Source organism: Phoca vitulina, unplaced genomic scaffold (assembly GCF_004348235.1).
Source record: "Phoca vitulina isolate PV1807 unplaced genomic scaffold, GSC_HSeal_1.0 scaffold11, whole genome shotgun sequence".
Taxonomy (NCBI): domain Eukaryota; kingdom Metazoa; phylum Chordata; class Mammalia; order Carnivora; family Phocidae; genus Phoca; species Phoca vitulina.
In genome coordinates, this window is record NW_022589714.1 from 16,208,393 (window position 1) to 16,232,189 (window position 23,797).

Here is a 23,797-nt window from a genome sequence, read left to right on the forward strand (position 1 = left end):
CACTGAAAAGAACAGGGCTTATGATAAAGAATCAGGGCAAGCCAGTTTAAACCTACGGAACTTTAAAAAAGAGATCTAGCAAAAGCATCAATCCTAAGAAGACATTAGTGTCGTTAAAAAGATTCATCAACTTCTAACAAGGAGATGCTGCAGTCATCCTGGCCTTCACCTATACCAGTGTGGGAGCTAGCTGTACGGAAGGGGGCGTCTGGAAGGGCACACGTTATGGAGACAAGGGCCCCACATCACATGTCATAGGTAGAGAGGGCAGCAGAGGCTTTGCACAAAATGTGGTGATGCTAAAGATGGATAATTTCCTTTATCACCTTACATGTGTGTCTTTTGTATAGATTGGGGAAAACTGACATATAAGTGCTTCCAAGGGAGAGCAAGTGTCCAAATAAGTGTCCAAAATAAGGAGGATATGGGCAATATTGTACTTCTTCAGCATGGCTGCGTTTAGCTAGGCTGGTATGCTTTATGCTCAGCTGCTGTTATTTGGGAAAAATCATCTTTAACTTCCATGTTACATTGACATCGTTACCCTATTTACAATTGCATATGAGGTGATTTGCATTATGGAAACGTGAGGAAAGAGAATAGACTGCATATGCATAATACTCAAAATTCTCCACCTGATTTAACTAGAAAAATAATCTTAAAAAACCATCACAGACAAGGATGGGGGCCATGAGGGTATCTCGGCGTACAGCTGGCGTGTGATGTGTGCAGTGCTCTGGCTCACAGCATACCTGGTAGGTGCTTGGTGAATATGTGATGAGTGAATAAATGAATGAATGAATCAAGAAGCAGCTCGAGATAAAAAAAAGAAAAAAAAAATCCTTCCATCTGCAGAGCGGACTCAAGGCTCAACGTTTGTCCTCATAGCCTCCAGCCTCTGACCTCGCTGGATGTTTCTCATTTCTGAACCCCAGCCTAGAGCTCTCCAAGTCTACAAACAGACAAGCTTCACACGGTCCACTTGCCTCCGCCAGTCCCTGCCTGGCTACAGTGACCCTGAGCATGCAATTCTCTACTGCTGTGGATCACAGGACAGAACCAGAAGGTGACTCAAGAAGGAACTTGCTGGGGAGAAGAAGATGGGTCAGCCGATTGGGACAGAAACCCATCCAGATTCACGGATGTGTAAGCAACTCACAAGCTCTCCAGTCATTATTAGCATGAAGTCAGAGAGGCAGGGATGCTTGCCACCCCTTCACTTCTGCATAACGCCCTCGAATTCTGTTGGCGATTTCTCTTTCTTGTAAGATGGCATTTGATGTTGAGTTGTTCTTGATTTCATCTGATTTAAAAAATAACATTGAGGAGAGTCGGTGGTGGGGAGTGAGAGAGAGACAGGGAGTCCCCTCTGGCATCTGCATTCCCAGGGGTGGCTCCCTCACTTTCCTCACTGCTGGCCTCGCCCAAAGGTGGTTTGGGTCCGGGGTTTGCATTTCCTTGGGAAGGCTATTCTGCTGTGTTCTTCCAGGAGGAGAGCTTCCCAGATATTCCCACGGCGCTGCGATCTCGTGGCACTGAATCTCCCTGACGAGCGTGCAGCAAGCGGAGCTGCGGCCGGAGGGCCTGTCACACTCGCAGCCTCTTTCCTGTTCTCCATTTTCCAAGAACGTCTTGTGGATTCATTGTGATTTATAGCCCCCGAGGAAGCCAGGTCTGCAGCATTTTCACTGAATCCAGCCTGTAATGGTGTCTGTCAAGCTGCCATTTACAGCTTGGAATTTTTTTCTCTAATCTTTGCAGAAGCATGATTGTTTCTCACCTTAATTGCGGTCCCTGATGTTTGCCTGCATGGGAAAGGGGACCCGCCCCACGGCTTCCAGATTTTGCCTTTGCACATCACCAACCCAATGTTCAAGATAGGGGTGCCATTCGTAGTAACCTATATTGGACATAGTTTTTGATAATATTTGTGACTTTCATGAGAAATAGATGAGAGAGGTCTACTCTCTCATATGCATATATCTTAAAGTGGGAATTTAAAAAAAATGACATATTAACCCATTTCTATTTCATCTCCTAATTTCACCATTTATTCTCTGTAAGCCCATGGTTTCAAGGCTTTTAATTTTTTTCTAGACTCAGTCAGAGGTCATAGACAAGAATATTCTTTAGGATATGCTTCTAGGGCAGGACAAAGTCTTGTTCATATTTGAGGCTCCAGTCCCTGGCACCGAGGCCGGAATGTAGAAAACATTTAATGTATATCTGAGTTAAAACTGCAGTGAATTAAGGGCCTGGGCCTGGAGAAATTAAGAGAGGGGGCAGTCAGGATTCAGGGAAATATCTGGAAATCTATGAAGAGCAGACAGGATCTGAAATGAGGCAGGAGGCATACAATTTGGAGCTATGTAGCATTCGAGGGGCAGAATCTCTCAGTTCTGAGAAGAGCCCTCCCCAGAATTTCTGTGAGGCACTGACCAATTTATCCGGGATTTACAGTTTTGACAGGACCTCTAAACTATATTGCTCCGGTTCATCTCCTCTCCTAGGTTCACACTTTCTCTTGTTTTTTTACGGCTCCATCGTGTTTCATATGAATGACTTCATTTGCTTTCTAAATGGCTCCAATCCCATGACTCCCCTACTCCAGTGCTTTCTAAGGTCAGGTATTGCATCTTGTTTTAATGTTGGTGCCATATCCACGATCCTGTGAAATTTCAGTATTAATGTCCAATTAAACAATTGGCCTTCTTCTCTCATAAAATGCTTATTGATAATTTGCACCAGGTACCATTATATTAAGTGATGCTGAATTGGCTTTGGATCCTCTTTCTTTCTTTCTTTTTTTTTTTTTTAAAGATTTTTTATTTATTTATTTGACAGAGAGAGACACCGTGAGAGAGGGAACACAAGCAGGGGGAGAGGGAGAAGCAGGCTTCCTGCCTAGCAGGGAGCCCGATGTGGGGCTCGATCCCAGGACCCTGGAATCACGACCCGAGCCGAAGGCAGACGCTTAATGACTGAGCCACCCAGGCGCCCCTCTTTCTTTCTTTTTTTAAAGATTTTATTTATTTATCTGAGAGAGAGAGAGTCAGCAAGAGAGCACAAGCAAGGGGACGAGCGAGGGACAGAGGGAGGGGGGGAGGAGCAGGCTTCCCACTGAGCAGAGAGCCAGAGGTGGGCGGGCGCGGCGATCCCAGGACCATGACCTGAGCCCAAGGCAGGCACTTAACTGGCTGAGCCACCCAGGCACCCCTGGATCCTCTTTCAAAGAAATTTATAGTCCCACCAGTGCCTCATTTTCCCTCACTCACCACCCCCACCACCACCCCCCACCCTGGCTTAGTCTCCTTCAGCTGTTGCTGGTCTTCTTGTCCTTCCTTGGCTCAGTAGGTGCACTCCTGCCCAGGGCTCTTATCCTTGAAGCTCCATCTGCCTGGAATGTTCTTTCCCCAAATCTCTGCATGGCTTGTTGCTTCACTTCACTGAAGTCTCTGCTACAATGCTACCTTTTCCAGTGGACTTCTCTAACCATACTATCTATTCCTCTTTTCTGCTTTACTTTTATTTATAACACTTAATATATTGATTTGCCGAATTGTTTACTGTCTATCTTCCCCATAAAAATGTGAGTTACACGAGGACAGAGATTTTCCCTGTTTTGTTCATTGCTCTCTCCTCAGGGCCCAATAGAATGCCTTGCTCGTATTGGGTGCTGCATAATTATTGTTAAATAAATAAATGAGGGAGGAGATACAATGTCAGGTAGCCTGTACTCAGGGAAATTAGAGGGAAGAAACAGTTTATTGGACTCAGCTTTGACCCAGGTTTCAAATGGTGGACATTATTTAAGCCTGGAAGGGCAGTAAGGGTAGAGCATTCTTCTTTTTATTGCCAATCATCCTGCGCTCTGTTGTTTTCCAGCAACCCTCTGATGTTTATTATATCACCTTGTTTCTCTCTTTCTCTCTCAGTTGAATATACTTTTGTGGCTCTCAGAAGGACACAGGAGATCAGCATCAGCATGAACCTGATGGAGCGTGGTTCACTCAGAGCACTAAGATGTCTGCGGCACTTCTCCTCAAGTCTGGAAACAAAATTGCGCAGGGCAGCTCTCTGATAGACCAGTCACTTGGCCAGACACGAGGGCTCGCACCAGAAACATGTAAAGTTCTTTCCTTCCTGATTATAGATGGAGGCATGGTCTTTTTCAGGCACAATTTCATTACCTTTAACTCGAACAAGTCTTTCTCCTGATATGTGAAACATTTTTCACAGGATAACTTACTATATTATTATTCCTCTGTTAAGATTCAGCGTAGGTGTTAAACTACTCCTGCTTTTTCTTTTCAGTCATCAGCAGATTGATGAGGATTGTTAGTCTCCATGAATCATTTTAAAGTTTATTTGCATTTTCCTTGATGAAAGACAAGCAAAGGAAAATAACTGCAGTTTTCAATGTTCATTGGGGTATTCTGAGAGCTTTCTGCAGTAAATTACAGGGATGTGATAAACATAAAGAAGCATCACTCATTCCTCATATCTGATTGCTTAATATCTCCTACTCTGTCACTTCCATTACAAACATAAAATTTAATATCCTCAAATGGATTCTTATCCTTATACTCTGCTATCCTCTCTTACAATGTTTAATGCCAGAACTTTAAATGTAAAGACTTAATGTAATCTTCTACATCAAACCCATTTAATTTTATGCACAAACCCTTCTACTTTTCAGGGACAGGCAGATATGTTTGTGGCTGGTTCCCCCCCCCCCCCCCTTAACTAATATTGACAGGTGGGAAATGGCCACATCTCTGATTCTTCAATACCATGTGAGATAATGGATGCTCATATAGCAATGAAAAAAAACCCCCACATACACCTATATTAGAGAAAGAAAACAAACATGTAACAGAGATTAATTATGTAGTTATTTGCTTTTCAAGGGGACTCTTCACTTTACAAAAGGATTCACTACAGATTTTCTTTTCTTTTTTTTTTCTTTAATTTTTTTTTTAAAGATTTTATTTATTTGACAGAGAGAGACACAGTGAGAGAGGAAACACAAGCAGGGGGAGTGGGAGAGGAAGAAGCAGGCTTCTCGCGGAGCAGGGAGCCCGATGTGGGGCTCGATCCCAGGACCCTGGGACCATGACCTGAGCCGAAGGCAGACGCTTAACAACTGAGCCACCCAGGCGCCCCTACAGATTTTCTTTAAATAGTAAGCTCCATTAGTGCATTTAAGATATAATTAGATCCGTCTAAATTGGATTTGTACAATTTCAGGAACTGATTCATTGTGCAAAGAAACAGCAAACCCATGTTTGCTTCGCTACATGAAGCAAAACCAGCAAAACTAGCAAAACTAGCAAATATGCATATGCTCTGTTGAGAAGGTGCCAAACACCCAGATGTTTGGGAAAACCTGAATATTTGACCATGTGTTTGAGTATTCAACCAGATGCTTAGCACAATCCATTTGTGGTTTGGAGTCTTTTCTAACACAGCAGGAGGGTAGAGAAGCAAATATACGGAAACATTCTCTATCTTGCTAAAATGATAATGGCATTCCTTTCATTGTTTGTGGGTGGGCAATTTTAGAAATAACCACCTTCAATGTAAATGTGGCATATAACATATGTCACTTCCATTAATGGAGAGGTCATCTATTTTCAATGGGTTGAACAATCTACATTTTAAGACCTAAAATGAATACTTTAAAACTAATGGGGAAGGCCAGATTATTCAATGGAGAGCAAATGCATTCTAAACAGCATTGTTCTTAAGAAGGTGGGGCATGAAATGCTAAAACATACAACCTCAGACTAATGAAATCAAAACAAACCAAAACAAAACTTTCCACAATAGTTTAACCTGGAAATAAAAGAGTTTCCTTTAACGTTGCTCACCTGAGCAATGGAAGCTGGGACTAGAAGGCACAACTTTATGCTTGACTATTTACCCCAAAGATCAGGCTTTTGATTGTTTATAAAATAGTATTTAGAATTCTTGATACAAAGAACATATAGTGGTCCCAACTGATACACCCATTTGTGGTAAATTAGTAAGTACACTTTGTATGAAAGAAAGAAACTCACTTATTCTAAGTAAAAGGATTGTAGGCATCACTGGGCATATATGGAGCCCAAAGAAGCCTTGAACCTTTGTGACTGCTTCATTGAGCAGTGGCAAATGCACTTTGGTAGGACTTGTTAGTCTCGACTAACAGGCAGGAGAATTTGGGTTGCTGGATGCCGTGAAGATAGCCCAGGCTTTTCATCAGCCAGGCCTAGGCTGGAATCTTAGCTCGGTCTCATACCCAGTGCACGATCTTACACAACTTAATTAGCCATTTGGTAAACGAGAGGACTAATACTTGAACTGAACATCTCTTATGGTTTGTCTTCATAAGAAATCAATGAGTCTGATAAATGAAAGGTACTTAAATAACGCTAGCACCCTTTCAGTTTTGAAGAATTTACAAAACATAGGAAATGAACACCAGCTTTTAATTGTCCTCGGTATTTGGGTACACGTCTTCATACTATATTCTGGAGTTCATAAATTTTATCTCCAGAGTGAGGGCAGAGCAAGCTGTCCTGTCAGACCTAGTTTTCCCTGCCCAGGGCTCCACCCAGCAGATGCCGACACTGGGAGAAGTACTTGGAAAGCCATGAGCGTTTTCCTCAGATGCATTTACCAAAGAACTACGACAATAAGAATCTGTTCATTAGTCACCAAAAATAAGTGGTTATTATGAACACATACCTCTCTCTGAATGTGTGCCATTGAGTCACTTTCAGTTAGATGAACATGTTTGTATAGAAAGCTGCCATAAAAAAAAGAGAGCTGCCATAATTAGCAGTGTTTGTGGTGAGAAAATTCTAGCAAAGATACTTGTTTTCTATTAGAAAAGTGTGATATTTTCTCAGATGTAGCATTTTCAAATATTCCCCTGTTCACTGTCCTTATTAGGCTTCATTATATATGGAAGAACCAGTGATTATAATATTTGCCAACTTTCCCTGTACTGAGCCCTGTTCGAAGCACTTGAACTTAGCTAATCCTCACAATTTTATGAAGTAGGCTGTGTTATTCTCCACTTTTAACAGATGAGAAAATGAAGACAGAAGAGTGGTTTCCCAAAGGCACACATATAAAAAAGTGGTAGAAGTGGAATTTGAACTCACTGTACCCAGCTCTAGAGTCTAGATCACGTTCTCAAGTCTGTGCCCCACTGTTTCTGTGGAGAGAAACAAGGGAACCTGGTGTATAGTATGAAATCCCAGGTCGCACAACTGAGAAGAATAAAACAGCAAATTCCCACAGAATTTGTGTGTATCTGATGAGGGAGCCGAAGGCAAGCTGAAGGCAGGCTGGGGACAAAGCAGAAGCTGACACCTCACAACGCCCCCCCCCCCCCCCCCCCATGGGATATGTGTGACATTCCTCAGGCACTCCTGGTGCCCTGAAGCTAAGGAAAGGAAAAACAAATGGTTAATTTATAGAGATCACAGTACGCAGGGCATGAGTCTTCCTCAGTTTACAAAAGTCTTAGCAATTTACAAGAACAAAAGCATTTCTATCAATAACCTATCTTCCAGAAGGAAACGTAGTACAATTAAATTGTCCTTTTAACCTGCAGCCCATTGACAGATACATGAAGCTGGCAGAGTTACGTTCCTCCAGGAAAGCTCCCAACTATCTTCATGTTAATGCCTTGCTAGAAGGAAAAACAACCTTAACTTGACAAAGGCAAGGCCTCTGGTATCTTAGGAGGCTCCTTTAGCATATGAAAGTTCTTTTGAAACCTGCCTTTTCCTTACCTCCCCCAACTCCTAAGTATATAATTAGCCACCCCTCACAACCCCGGGGCAGCAGCTCTTTCTGCCCACGGGTCCTGTCCCTGTGCTTTAAAAATCACCATTTTGCACCAAAGACGTCTCAAGAATTCTTCCTTGGTTGTGGGCTCCAGACTCTACCCCACCGAACCTCACCTATATTCCAAAACCCCAACATATCCATTTGGCTTGTAACCAAGGCAAGTAATTTACAAGTATCTAAGTAGCCCTGGGAGTGTGATTCTAGATGAGAATGACAAGGTCTCTTCCCTTGGGGTGAGGAAGGAGAGCTGAAGACTCCATGGGAACTCCAGGAGGTGGGCAAGACCAAGTCCGAAGCAATGGCCTGCCCCTGGTATGCTGGTCCTCTCAAGGAAACAGATGGAAGGTATGAGTGTCACAGGGGGCCTGGAAAGTTTGTCTAGGAGCCAGTTTGCCTGTTGTGTGCTCCCTGTCAGTGTGGGCGCCCGCTACTTGCACAGAAATGGAATTACAGTTAGAATATAGGGACATCTTTTAAAATGTAAAAAACAAAACAAAACACATGGGACAGAGCTATGAAAAAATACATAATCTTGACGTATCATTTATATACAGTTCCTCTAAATTTATTTCTCTGGTGTTTTATTTGTGGCCAAAAGTGTACAAAAGTGACATTATTATAAATTTTTGCAAACATTTTAAAAGCCATTCATATTACTATTTGGATGGCAATTCTTTAGATATGCTTCATAAAATGTTCACTAAAAACATTGCTTGTCAGAATTGTGTTCTAAGAATTCTGTTTGATTAGATATTCAGAAGACGGACTTTGAAATCAGATTAACTGTCTCAAACATACACATTAAAAGAATAACTAAGATTCCCTAAACCATTAAGATATCTCTTGTTTTTTTTCCAATATTCTACAGCTGACTGAACTTTTATGATACGCTATGTTAACTAATTATGAAAAAGAATTAAAATATGCATGCTTTTCCAATTTATTAATTGCTAAATAAGAAAATAAAAACAAAGCCTAGACTTGAAATTTTTTTTTTTTGTCTACATAAAGCATATTTTTTTTTTTTTCTTAGCATTTGCCTGGCTAGCTCAGTCAGGAGAGCATGAGACTTTTAAATAAAACATCCTTTTTGGCGAAACACTGATGAAGAAGAATAACATCAGGGAAATCTTAGACCTGCAACACAGCCTGCATATTTCTAGGTAGGTTTTAAGAATACACTTTGGTTTAAAACATACACCTTGACCATTTATCCCCATAGCACAACAATAGGAGGATAAGCAAGCGTTCTTCTTATGGAAGCATAGCAACCTTTCTGAGAACGTGTATCTGCAGTAATCACTGTATTGCTCAAAACAAGGGCCTCGTTTGCATAATGGGACTGGTTTCTACTTTACTAAATCCAAAGGCATTCAAGACTAAGAGAGGAAAGAAGAGACACCAATGGCCAACAGGTACAGGAAAAGGTGCTCAGCATCACTGATCGTCAGCGAAATGCAAATCAAACCCACAGTGAGATATCACCTCACACCTGTTAGAATGGCTAGTATAAAAAGGACAAGAGGTAACAAATGCTGGGGAGGTTGGGGAGAAAAGGGAACCACTGGGCACTGTTGATGGGAAAGCAAACTGGTACAGCCACTGTGGAAAACAGTATGGAGGTTCCTGAAAAAAATTAAAAATAGAACTACCCTATGATCCAGCAATCTCACTTGTGGGTATATATCTGAAGGAAGTAGAATCACCGTATACATACACACAATGGAATATTATTCAGCCATAAAAAGAAGAAAATCTTGCCATTTGTGACAACATGGATGGACCTTGAGGGCCTTAGGCTTAGTGAGATAAGTCAGACAGAGAAAGACAAATACTGCATGGTCTCATACGTAAAATCTAAAAAACAAAAAACCCTGAACTCATAGAAACAGAGTAGACTGATGGTTGCGGGGAGGGCGTGGGGTGGGGGTGGGGTAATGGTGAAGGTGGTCAGAGGATGCAAGCTCGAAGTTATAAGACAAATCAGTTCCGAGGATCTAACATACAGCATCGTGACTATAGTTAGAGATAGTGTAGTGTATACTTGAAAATTACTAAGAGAGTATGTCTTAGAAATTCTTACCACACACACACAAAACGGTAACTATGTGAGACAATCAATCATTTTGCATATATACATATATAACATCATCAAATGATACACCTTAAACTTACACAATGTTATATGTCAATTATATCTCAATAAAGTTGGCAAACAACAAAAAACCCAGCTGAGGGATATGTGACAACATCTACATTATCTACTCAAATGCACCCTTGTTACTAAACTGTAATGAACTGTTCACTGCTCAGAAAGTTTTAAAAATCAAGATATGAATCAGCCTTGGGCTTTTTAATAACATATTTAGAAACTCATTAGTAATGTCTATTTAGACTATTTAGAAACTCGTTAGCAATGGAGGAATTTATATTTCAGAGATTTGAAGGATGTAAACCTAACATTTTGAATTCTTGACCTGGTCATGAAAAATTCCTTTTTATGGGATTCTTAATGCTTGATTCATTCATAATAGATATCACTGGTCTTGCAGTAGATCCAGTTTCTCATGTTTCCGAGTCTAGAAGTCAGATTTACTTTTTCAATCAAAAATTCCCAGTTGTAATTCTGTGTATGAACCCAAAAGCCAGCTGTGCCTTAGACCCTGGGCTCAAGGTCATTTGTTGTTACCAAAGGGGTACATGAGGCTAAAAGCCCACTTGCTACCCAAATGGAAACCTCATAAATGAAACAAATTCCCAGTGTGCTTTTTCTTCTGTTTTCTACGCTGGGTTTCAAAATAGTAACCTTAACATTAACAATATACCGCCGAGCACAATTTGTATGGAAACAAATTGGGATAGATTTGTTCCAGGCTCAGAAGTGATTTCTCCCTGATGTAGGACAGAGACTTGATGAAGTCTTAGTAACTTCAAGCACAAACTAGCCATCTGAAAGCATAGGTAGGAAGAACAGCTGCTCTCAGCTCAGGTTACATGAGTTGAGATCTTTCAGTTTCACCTTCAAGGTAAGAATACTTTTCTTATATTAAATGCTTATTGCTGTACATAACCAACATCTCTTTATTAGGGCACAGAAGCCAGCTTCCCCCCATACCCTTTCTCTCTCCTCCTCTGTAGTCCACCTGGTTTTACAGAAGCGAATCGTTTCAATTTATAGTACATTCAGACAGTTCTCAGACTGTCAAGTCTGATGTTTTTGCACTAAGTGAGTGGATCAAAAATGGATATAAATGAACCAAATTTTCAATCAGATGGGATCTGAGTATACAGTGATATAGTTTAGTTGTAATAGAAAGTAAAAGAGCTTAAAAGGCCCAGAATAATTCAGACTAAAATATCTTGGGGTCTTTTTCCATTTTGAAATGAATTGAGCAATTCTGTGTGGTTGAGGATTGACAGCATAATGGAAACAGAGCTAACTGCAGAATTTCTTACCAGGCAGGTAACTGCATTAGCAGCAAAACTCATAAAGTAGTCTGTTGGTTGAAAAGAGCATGAAGGAGCCTTCTGTTTTCTTATGAGGTGCTATATTCTCGTAGTTCTGGGCTAATTACACTGACCTACTGCCAAATTGCAGTTATTGGAAAATGCTCTCTATTCTGTGACTTTGAGCAATATTATGAGAGACCTCATGGATATTGATTCTTATAATTTGTTTATTACCATAGATAAACATAAGTAAAACTGCTTCCAAGTCCTGCCTTCTATTTTTGATGTAACTATAACATAAGATATTGCTATGTAATAGTAACACTGAATATCTGTATATATTTCTGAGGATTGACTAAACGTTAAAATGGCAGGCCAATATTTCAGTGATCTTTGAGAGTTTTATACTTCACAGCAACTCTCTTCTTTTCTAGATAGAACTTTTTGTGGGATACAATGCATAGCATAAATGTTATAGACAGTTCTTATACAAACTTTATGTACATTTTTGCTCATATGTATCACTTACCAGAATCAAGAGGCAACTTGAGGCCAATTTTGTGTGCTCAGGGATGGTGGAAAACACTGACAAAATCAAGCAACCAAAGACAAGGAGAAAACTGTAAAACAACAACAAAAAAGAGAAATCTGATAAGAACCTTGCCTTATCATGACAGACTTCATTTCTTGTTTCTATAGTTTAAAGCACCAGACCTATTTGAATTGGCACTGATTAAATCATAAAAGCCTCGGAAGGGACTAGCCATTTTGAATATCAAAATATAATATGGGGGCGTCTGGGTAGCTCAGTCGGTTAATCATCCGACTCTTGATTTCAGCTCAGGTCTTGATCTCAGGGTCCTGAGATCGAGCCCTGTGTTGGGCTCTGCCCTGGGCCCAGAGCCCGCTTAAAATTCTCTCTCTCCCTCTCCCTCTGCCCCCCCCCCCCCACTCCTTCCTCTCTCTCTCTCTCTCTCTATGTGTAAATACAATGCATTGTGCACGTGGAGTTCCTTTACAACTTCATCAATGAAGAGAATGTTGCGTCTGTGTTGCTTGCCATATTTAAACGTCTGCATTTGAGAATGTGTGAACTTTCCATAAATCCTTTCACAAGAGGGGAGAAAGGCCCCGAAAGTGTGTTCTTGCTTTCCTACCCTGGGAGCACATGCCACAGCTGTTCTCTTATCAAAGAAGCAGAATCCACCTCACATTCGGCAGTGCTGGTGACCCATCAAATGTTCTAAGTGGCTGTTACCAAGCCACTGGCTCATTTTCACAGTCTAATTTTGCTCATGGATACTTGTTTGTCATTCCTTTATAATATTAATAAGAACAGAAAAGGAAGGGAACGATTTCTTCTGCTCCCCATGTACTTTCCATTTCCCAGCAAACTGCTAAAAGAGATGACCCCTCAGCTCTGTCTATTCATACTACAGTGCTAGGGAGCAGAAGTGAGGAGCAGAATTTTCTACCAATCTACAGACATTTTTATTCCCCAAATTATGGTACTCTCAGGATCTGGGAGTGGGGAGCTGAGTTCCCAAGGAAAATGTCTAATAAAAAGAGAAGGCTGTGTTTTAGGTTGAAGTTACTTATCCTAAAATGCAAGATTAAAAAACAAACAAACAGTGGCACCTGGGTGGCTCAGTCGGTTAAGCGACGGACTATTGGTATTGGCTCAGGTCGTGATCTCAGGATCTTAGGGTCATGGGATTGAGCCCCACATCGGGCTTCGTTCTCAGCACAGAGTCTGTTTGTTCCTCTCCCTCTGCTCCTCCCCCAACCCTCCACTCATGCACTCTCACTCTTTCAAATAAATAAATAAAACCTTAAAAAAAACAACCAATACCTGAGCTCTAGGACATACTTTTTACTTTTACGTATTTCTGGGAAGCTCATACAGTAATCTCCCCTAAAATATCAGTTTCCACATTCATTTGTATGGCACTGGAGTTAATCTCTGCCTCCTTAGGCTTGCCCTGGCACGTCATCCAAGTCTTTCTACCGCACTTGACTGGGAGCTCCCAAGGACCTATAGCCAGGGATTGGTAAATTATGGCCTAGGGAACAAACTTGGCCCCTAAAGCCTGTTTTTGTACATAAAGTTTTATTGTCACATAGCTACACCCATTTGCTTACATCTTGTCTATGGCCGCTTTCATGCTACAGCTGCAGAACTAAATAGTCGTGGCAGAACAATATGGCACACAAGACTAAAATATGTACTCACTGACCCTTTTAGAGGAGAAGTTTGTGGACCCTTAACCAATACCATGTACTCCTTATTTCTTTGTATCTATTCCAACACAGAACCAAGTGGAAGTTCATAATTGCTTATGTTCTATATGTTGATAATAATTACTAACATGGACATGGTGTTAAGCACTTTCATATGCATTATCCATGTTATCCTCACAAATTTATGGAGTAGAAATATGATTATTCCCATTTTACAGATATGAAAACTGAGAATTAAGACCATTTTATAACTCATCCAAGGCTGTGTAGCAGAAAGAGGGTTTAGCACTGTTTGCCCTTGAGCTGCTGCCCAGTGTTGCTGAATGAACTGAATAGATGAGAATGGCAGTAACATTGTTGATTCTGCAAGACCTTTGGGGATACTTCTCTATCTCTTCAAACTGAGAGGGAAGTAATTATCATTTCAAATAGACGAAGTCTCCAAGGAAAAGGAGTCTACAAGTGAAAAAAATCTAGAATACGTCATTAATAACTACTCACTATACTTTTGACTCATGCATCTAACAATTCAGGATACTTTGGATTATATTTTGAGTTGGCCTTAATGGAATGGAAATTGTAAGCCGGAAATGGAATTCCAGCGCACCTACAAAGCCCCAAACTACTAATGAGAAAATGAAATTCAGGGATCACTCAGATAGTTAGGAGGATGATGTGGCATCAGGTAAAGACGGCCACAGATGTTTCCCCTCTTTGTGAGTAGCTGTTATCTAGGTATGCTCTCCTTTTCCAGGCTTACCAGAAACCATTAGGAAAAGCAAGCAGGGCATTACTTAATGACTAAGACATCTTCTTCCTCCAAGAGCATCCCAGTGGTATGTTCATGGTCTCTATGTTTGTGTTTAAAACAGGACTATAATAATCATGAGTCCTTTTCCTAGTTCCTTCTTCACTAATATTTGGGTGTTGCTTAAATTTTTTCCTTCATGTCACTACTTTGCCCCTTTTCTTTCTTGAGATTTTACACTGTTTTCTAACAAGAGTAGTTTCTGTACTAGAATTCTGTTACGTCTATACGGGGCCATCTGAAGACAGCAAGCCAAAGACCTCCATTGTTCAGGCTGCCCAAAGGGCTATGCATAGACAAATACATTCATTCATTCACTAATTCCTCCTTTCCTCAACCACTAATCCATTTAGCCAATCAGCAAATATTGATTAAGTATATAATACCAGGCTGAGTCATTTTTTTGCCTTGACAGAGTTTAGGGTCTATTGAGGTATACAGAGTAGTAAACAGAAAATTAAATAAATATGAAATTTATTAAATTATTTTAATTTATATTAATTCAGTTTAAATAAAATAATAGTAAGTAAATAAACACTGAACAAGTGTAAATAGAAAATTAAGATTCTGAGTGATGATTGCAAAGATTGGGAAAATACAGGGGATGACAGGAGTATATAGGAGAGAAGGGGTTAGGCAGGACTGCTCACTCCCTTTGAGGAGTCGAGTGCAAAGTAAAAACGCGGGCCCTTGTTAAAAAACTGCGAAGAGGCACCTGGGTGGCTCAATTGGTTAAGCATCTGACACACTGGTTTCGGCTCAGGTCATGATCTCAGGGTTGTGAGAGCAAACCCTGTATCGGGCTCTGCCCTCAGTGTGGATCTGCCTGGAATTCTCTCCCTCTGCTTCCCCCCTGCTCCTCCCCTCGCTCATGCATGCTCTCTCTCAAATGAAAAAAATCTTAAAAAAAAACTATTAAGAATTTTAAGATGGTGACAGCAAAGTATGGCACCAATTGTGGCACCCTTGTAGGTGTTGGGCTTTGTGGGAACGCACAGGTTGCATGCCTGTGAAGCCAGACTTGAGGTTAGGAAGACTTCCTGGAGAAAGTGATGGTCAGACTGAGCCCTGAAGGCCCAGCAGGAGTTAGCGCGATGGTTTGAATGGCTGGGGAGAAGGAGCGTTCTGGTCCATGAGACCATGTGGGTGAAGGTCAGAAGCAAGCACAGCATCACTAAAATTACCAGTTAATAAATTAGCGTTAGTGAACACCTCCTTATCCTTCAGTGGTACATGGAAAGTGTAAGGCAGGTCATCCCGGTAAATTCATTATTTTGCGTAGGAATCATTTCAGTTCAATTGAAAACATGTACTGAGTACCCATTGTGAAAAAACAGTGTACCAAACACTACTGAGGTACAAGGGATACATTAAAGCGTCTTTATTTTTAAGGAATAAAAAAATCTAATACAGCTGGAGTTTAAATAAAAACAAAGAAATTTAACGTGGTTGGTAAGATGAACACACAGTAGTCCCCCCTTAGCTGTGGTTTTGCTTTTTGTGGTTTCAGTTACCAGTGGTCAGCCGTAGTACAGAAGCAGATGAGCCTACTTCTGACAGGTCAGTAGGATCCTGGGGCTACATCACAATGCCTATGTCATTCACCTCACTTTACCTCATCATGTAGTCATTTTATCATCTTACGTCATCACAAGAAGGAGAAGGGTGAGTACAGTACAATAAGGTATTTTGAGAGAGGGAAAGACCACATTCACATAACTTTTATTACAGAATATTGTTACAACTGTTCTATTTTATTATTATTTATTGTTGTTAATCTCTTACTGTGCCTAATTTATACCTTAATCTTTATCATGGGTATGTATGCATAGGAAAAAAACAGTGTATATAGGGTTTGGTACTATCCACGGTTTCAGGCATCCACAGTGGGTCTTAGAACATGTCCCCTGCAGATAAGGGGGGACTACTGTACTGGATCATAATGAAGGGTAGAGGCTGATAAATGCTAAGAAAAATGTTATAGAGGCTGAAAGTGGGAGGGGGCTCTTCTATTCAGTTGGGAATGGTGGAAGCACATCAGGAAAGTTCTCATAAATTGGTGATGCTTGAGATTATCTTTGAAGGAAGGGTAGGCTTACAACAAGAGAACTTTCTGGAGAAACACATTCTAGAAGGAGAGTATATGAGAAAGGTAATAAGGCAAAAAAATAAATGAAGTAAAATATCTGTTCCTTGTTTCATGAACAAAAAGTTATCAAGTTTGTAGCACAGGGTGAGACAGGTGCTGAATTGGGAGTCTGGGCCATGATGTGGAGAGGCTTGTATGGCAGGATCTGTCTTAAGTTCCCTAGATAATGGGGAGCCATTGAACATTTTTTTTTTAAAGATTTTATTTATTTATTTGACAGAGAGAGAGAGCACAAACAGGGGAAGTGGGAGAGGGAGAAGCAGGCTCCCCGCTGAGCAGGGAGTCCGATGCGAGACTTGATCCCAGGACCCTGGGATTATGACCTGAGCCGAAGGCAGTCACTTAACCAACTGAGCCACCCAGGCACTCCCCACTGAAGATTTTTGAACAGGGAACTATCATCAGAGTTGCACTCCAGGAAAATCAAATTGGCAGCAGTGTGTGTTAGTTGAGAAGCAGGGGCAAGAGTAATGGTGATGCAGTTTAGGTTGTAAACTAACTGGTGGAAATGAGAAAGGAATAGAGAGGGATACTGGAGGGAAGCTGTAAACACAGGAGCTCTCTGACTTGGAGAGTTAAGAAATTGGGCGGTAGAGTTTAGGAAGGGGTGTGGGGGCTGAAAGGTCTGAGGTTTCCATACATAGTTACTGCGATGCTCCTCAGAAGTCAGGAGGAGAAAAGTCAGGAACGTCAGGAGAAAAAATTAATTTTGAGAAGATGATAAATCCAATTTTAGACATCCACATGGAATTCTGGGTCTAAATCTTGGGCACAAAGTCTGTTTAAAGAGATGGAAGTACTTTTTTTCTAGAGGAAGTGAATGTACAGAACATGTCATTCTGAGGAGTGCAGACCAAGCATATAAGGTTTAGGTAAATAAGCATAAAGGATATTTGGGGGACATTTCCTGATCTTGGAGAATGACATCATGGGGAACAATGAATACATTTTGCTATGAATTGACTTTCAGTAGCATTGCCAGAGAAAGGCTCCCTGGCTGGAGAAAGCCCTGAACTGACAGAATGGCGCCTCTGAGGTGACAGTGTTGAGACGTTGGGCTCATTGGCAGTGACGTGGTACACCACCAGGGCTGAGTGTGGTTCTGCTGATGTCATTGCTTTTGAGGTTCCCACACACATGTATCCTGGCAGCTGACCACTACCCACTCCACCTCTCTACTGATTGAATAAAAGTGGAGCAGTGGCAAGAAACATTTGATATGGGGTGCCTGGGTGACTCAGTAGTTAAGTGTCTGCCTTCGGCTCAGGTCATGATCCCAGGGTCCTGGGATTGAGCCCCGCATCGGGCTCCCTGCTCAGCGGAGAGTCTGCGTCTCCCTCCCCTTCCCCTGCTCCTTCTCTCTCTCTCTCTCACTCACTCTCTCTCTCAAATAAATAAATCAAAAAGAGTCATTAGATACAGAGTTTCTTAATCTAGGGTCCATTGACCTCCAAGGGGTCTGTGGACAGAACTTAGTGGGGCTGTGAGCATGGATGGGAAAAAAATGACCTCTTTGTCACTAACCATGGCAACAAACCATGATGGTATTAGCAGTACTTGTGACTTTGTTACTCAAAGAAATCACAGATATTGTCATATCCCATTTTATAGTTGTAGATGAAACCATAATTGTTTCGTCTTGCATACTTATTTTGCTCATCACTATTTCATGATTATTTATGGTAGTTACTAGTCCCACTTCTGGGTTTTTTAAAAAAAAGTATTAATAAAGAAGCATAGGTATTACTATATCAGAAACTTGTTCAAAATTTTAATAACAGCATCACCATATAATTTTTTTCTTTTGTAACCACATGTATTTTATACATTTAAAAACATTATTCTGAGGAATGGCTCACAGGCTTCACCAGACTGCTGAAGGGTCCATGGCACAAATGAAAAATTAGGTGCCTGTGGTGGGGATGGGGAGATTAGGAAGGTAGGGGCTGGGAGCTGGAAAATGGCCCATTTTGACATGAGTCACCAACTTAGGGAAGTTTTAAGATCAGTTCCAAAAAATACGGACATTTTTCTTTTATATATTAATCCTGAAATATCGTACCCATATCCCTTCAAAATTATTTTGCAATCGTAGTTGGCCTTTATTTTGCCTAAAGCAATCATTTATATTTTGTTTCTGAGGAAATTATCTTTGATGAAGACCTCTGTCTAAAACTTCTCTAGGAGGCAAAGATTATTGCATGAGGAGGACATTTATGATACAAAAATATTACCAGGTCAAAGGCCTCTATGTTCATTCAAGGAAATTACCATCAACTTTTCTTGCGGGTTAATGAAGAATCAATTTGTCAGATTTAATTTGGTAAAAAAAAAAAAAACGCTTCACTTGGAAATACCATGGGTGCTTGTGGGACAGACGATCTCTAGCTTCCAGAGCTCGTGCTTCAAGCATGGGTTTGTTTAGCAAGAATTAAAACGATGTGAAAATAAGGCATCAGAAAAGCCCTGCTGAGGCTTTGCCAAAGGCACCGTGGCAAGTTACACAGCGTCATTCACCCAAACACACAGCCTCCAGCCACTCACAGGCAATTATGAACAATGCAACGAAGACAGGAGAAACGGAGCTGCTGTTTAAAGTAGACATCTCAATGAATTTAGCTCAACGAGGAGGCCAATTAGCAACATGGGCTTTGCAGATTGAAACAACCACACATTTCTACCTAGAAGGTGTTCTCTGCAAGTATTTTGGCGGACTATAAGCTTTCCAGAGTATAACTGTCCATTTGAGTCAACTATGAAGAAAGCATTGGGGGAGGGGAGATCTGAAATGCTGAAATGGAATGGAATCGTGGGATTAAAATAAAGAATGCTAACAGGAAGTAGATATAGAGCGGTTCAAGAAAACAATTCTTCAGAAATATCTTCTGAAGGAAATTTGGTCCTGCCTCTGACTTTTCATAAATTTTTAAGTATTGCTTTGATAAAGTGTATGTTTCAGTATGTTTGATGGAAGGCCTCATGAGTGCATCATGAATTGGGGTGACTGGAGTTTGCATACTGGCATTAGTGACCAAAGATGACCCACTGGCTGACATGGCCTTTGCCTGGAGGACATGCTGCCTAGTGAAATCAGAGTCTCGTTATCAGAGGAATGGCAGGAGCCCACTTTTTTCTTCTAGCCTCCTAAATTTACCCTTCTTTCTAAACTTGGCATTTTGCAAAATGTCCTTTCTGCATAATTTTTCCATTAAAGAAGGGCATTTTGCACATGAACTCCATCCACACCACACCCAGCTTCCATCGTAATGCAATAAAAATTAAATACGACATTTTTCGTGTCTTTACAGGTGATTTGGAATATTTGATTAAAAACACTGCATGTAAAAACTGGAAACTAAAAAAAAACAAACAAGAAACCAAAAAAAACCCCCACGCTTCATGATTCTGCTTTTTAAGTGCAATGAGCTCTAAATATTAATAAAGACCTTAATCAATAAATACTATCACTGTAATCTCTGTGAAGTTGCAAACATAGGGTCATCAGCTAGCAGTTCTCAAAAATGAACTGTGGGCATTTTGCATGTGTGGTGTTAGGAGGAAACCAGCGGGGATGGGAAATAGCTGTTTCTGCTGGCATAGTGTGTTCCTGTAGAGGACTGTGGCTAATGTAAATGAACTAAAACAAGGCAAGAGAACCCATCAGCAGTTCAAGAGCCTCCCCTCAGAGCAGCCCCTGGAACCGACAACACAGACACAGGGCATGCTCAGCCTGATTCTCACCCCAGGATCAGGGAATCCGTGTGGCTTGAAGGATTTCTGACTGAGAGCCCTCTCAAGACAGGGATTATTTTTACATCCCTGATAGACAATTGTGCGGCTCTTCTTTGAACTCCTCCAGAAGTCTCCCAGCCCTAAGACAGCACAGTCCTGTTACAGACCACTCTCCTACAGGAAGACTGCTTTCCCCTCTGAGTCAAGTCTCTTTATTCGTGCCCTTTACTTCCGGGTCCTCGCTCAGGCTCTGACCACAAGGACCTGTGCTCCCTCCTCCCTGTGTTCTTTTTGCAGATATTTGAGGTTGGTTTTTATCATCATGACTTTCCTGTCAGTCTTCAGATTACACTCAGCCCAGTTCTTTGTCTACTCAGTATATGAAACAATGTCCACATTTGTCACTCTCCCTGTCACTGTTCTTTAAACGTACCCAGTGTGGTCCTACATCTCTCTAAGTTTGATGCAGACCCATTGTTATGCCCCGGTCTAAGCAAAAGATTTAACATTTAGTTGTCAACGTAAAGTATCTGCACCGTTGCTTCTTGCCAGGGAATCTAAATTCAAACTCTTCATGTCCGGTTGTTAGCAAAAGTTTGGTTTCAAAAAGGACTGTCTTGAAGATATGCATTTGCTTATTTTCCTGTATCTTCCCTACCACAGGTCTGGAGCAAACGTGACCATTGACAACCTGTGTATTGGGCCTAATTACCTTCATCAGTCATGGAATTCCTTTCACTAAACTGTGTTTGACTTTTTGCTATTTTCTTGAAGAGCAAAAAGCATTCAACCAATTTACTCTATTGTAAGAGTTTCTCTTTTTTTTTTTTTAAAGATTTTATTTATTTGACAGAGAGATAGAGAGCACAAGTAGGCAGAGAGGCAGGCAGAGGGAGAGGGAGAAGCAGGCTCCCCACCAAGCAGGGAGCCTGATGCAGGATTCGATCCCAGGACTCTGGGATCATGACCTGAGCCGAAGGCAGCCGCTTAACCGACTGAGCCACCCAGGCGCCCTGTAAGAGTTTCTCCTCACATTGTATTTCCTCAATGAGGTATCATGTGAAAATCTTTTTTCCAGGGGATTTTTCTTGCAACAAGGTGAGTAAATTTGGCTACTTTTAATGAGTTTCTGTTGCTGGATTTATTATGTTAGAAGCCTTCAAAGGATTTGTGGATGAAACTGAAGAACTTTTACTAATAAACTTGAATATATCTTGAAAAATGCAATAGAAGCCAAATGACCAGAGAGAGGAAAATATTCTGAGTGTCAAAAAAAAAAAAAAAAAAAAGAGTAAAGTAGGGGCCTTGGATTTTGTGTATTGATAGGCTCAATTATAACTTCTAGAAATACTTCAGTTAGAATATTAAGCAAATGACTTCTAATAAATTCAAATGAACAACTATGATTACTAAAAAGAAACAGGTTCACCAAGAGCAAGAAACATAAAACTATGCTTATTTCCTATTTTGATAAGTTTGCCAGCTTGCTTTATCAGGGGAATAGAGTAGATGAAATGTCTCCATTTCAGCAAAGCACTGGGAAGTGTTTTATAGCATCCTTGAGGAAAAGAAGGAGAAATTCAGGTGGGTTGATAAGGCTCTTGGGAGGATTTGTACCTGGTGTGAGAAGTCTCCAGAGATGAGCCAGTTTTTTTGTAAGAAAACTCTGAAGACAAGTGTAGGACACTTGGAGATTTCCTGGAGTAGGGAGTTGGTAGTTCATGCTGGAGTAAATGAATCAAGATTAACATAATAAAATGTGAAAATAACAAATGTAAAAAACTTTTCAGTAATCCAAGTGAGAAATCAAATCTCTTAAGTTTGGTTTATATTAAGTTAAATTTGAGCCAACGTTGTCATTTGCTTCATTAAACATACTGTAACTTTAGGCTGCATTAATAATATTCCCATTTCAAGGAAAAAGTAGTGATAGACAAAACCACATCTTTATCACTTTTGAAGTTAGTCAGGTATATCCCAAATACCCTGTATCATTTAGAAAGGACTTGAGACTGCTAACAAAATACATAGGGTATAAGTGGATTAAAAATAAGCCAAGGTAAGGTCTGTTTTCCCACTAAACTGAAACCCCTGTTAGGCACAGACCCATCCCTGAGTTCACAGTCCCTGTAAATATTTGTGACTGAAATAATACAGTGAAGGTAAGGTAATGATGGGATGATACAAAGAGGTCAGGAATGAAGTTTATCCATGGGTAGGTATACCAGAAGGATCTGTGTCATTTTTATTTATTTATTTGTTTATTTATTTATTTATTTATTTATTTTATTTAAAGATTTTTATTTATTTATTTGAGAGAGAGAGAGTGAGAACGAGAGAGAGGATGAAAGCGGGGGAGGGTCAGAGGGAGAAGCAGACTCCCCGCCGAGCAGGGAGCCCGATGTGGGACTTGATCCCAGGACTCCAGGATCATGACCTGAGCTGAAGGCAGTTGCTTAATCAGCTGAGCCACCCAGGCGCCCCGGATCTGTGTCATTTTTAACATGGGTCACAAATCTACTTCTGAGCTTCCTAGCAGCCAAGACAAGGAGACAAATATGTTAAAAAATCACTGTCTTCATGAAGTAAAATCCCATCATTTTTTCCAGAAGCAACAGATGATGCATTGACTTGATGGATTACAGGATTTCACTTGCCTTCATCTCTGGAGACTTCTCACACCAGGTACAAATCCTCCCAAGAGTCTTATCAACCCACCTGAATTTCTCCTTCTTTTCCTCAAGGATGCTATAAAACACTTCCCAGTGCTTTGCTGAAATGGAGACATTTCATCTACTCTATTCCCCTGATAAAGCAAGCTGGCAAACTTATCAAAATAGGAAATAAGCATAGTTTTATGTTTCTTGCTCTTGGTGAACCTGTGTTTCTTTTTAGTAATCATAGTTGTTCATTTGAATTTATTAGAAGTCATTTGCTTAATATTCTAACTGAAGTATTTCTAGAAGTTGTAATTGAGCCTATCAATACACAAAATCCAAGGCCCCTACTTTACTCTTTTTTTTTTTTTTTGACACTCAGAATATTTTCCTCTCTCTGGTCATTTGGCTTCTATTGCATTTTTCAAGATATATTCAAGTTTATTAGTAAAAGTTCTTCAGTTTCATCCACAAATCCTTTGATGGCTTCTAACATAATAAATCTGGACCCAGCAACAGAAACTCTTTAAAAGTGGCCAATGATTTGCCCATCATATATTTTCATTTTCTCTGAATCACATTTAAAAAATCCCTTTTAGTTTAAAAATCATTTTTTTATGGCAATGAAGGAGTAAGTTAGGATTTGAATAACTCTGCTTTCTCTGTGTTATTGTAACAGTATTGGTCCTCAACAGTAGGACTGTATCTTTTCCTATTTCTTTTTTGTTTGTTGTTTTCAAGAAAAAAAAAAAAAAGACGCGCGCGCGTGCGTGTGTGTGTGTGGCATGTTCTGGTTTATCTGGCTTTTAGCCTACCTGAAATTATTCTTACAGACTGTGATTCTTTAAAAAAATGTGTTCTGGGGCGCCTGGGTGGCTCAGTCGTTAAGCGTCTGCCTTCGGCTCAGGTCAT

At 40.6% G+C, this 23,797-nt stretch overlaps 1 protein-coding gene across 3 annotated transcripts in view; it reads right to left on the minus strand.

The window, feature by feature from the left end:
- KCNQ5 (potassium voltage-gated channel subfamily Q member 5) overlaps positions 1–23,797 on the minus strand; it is a 499,302-nt gene that overhangs the window by 151,455 nt on the left and 324,050 nt on the right. For all 3 annotated transcript variants that reach the window (XM_032409462.1, XM_032409464.1, XM_032409463.1), the window contains exon 2: positions 11,828–11,918. In XM_032409462.1, the coding sequence (XP_032265353.1) occupies positions 11,828–11,918 (91 nt within the window). The remainder of the gene's footprint in view (positions 1–11,827; positions 11,919–23,797) is intronic.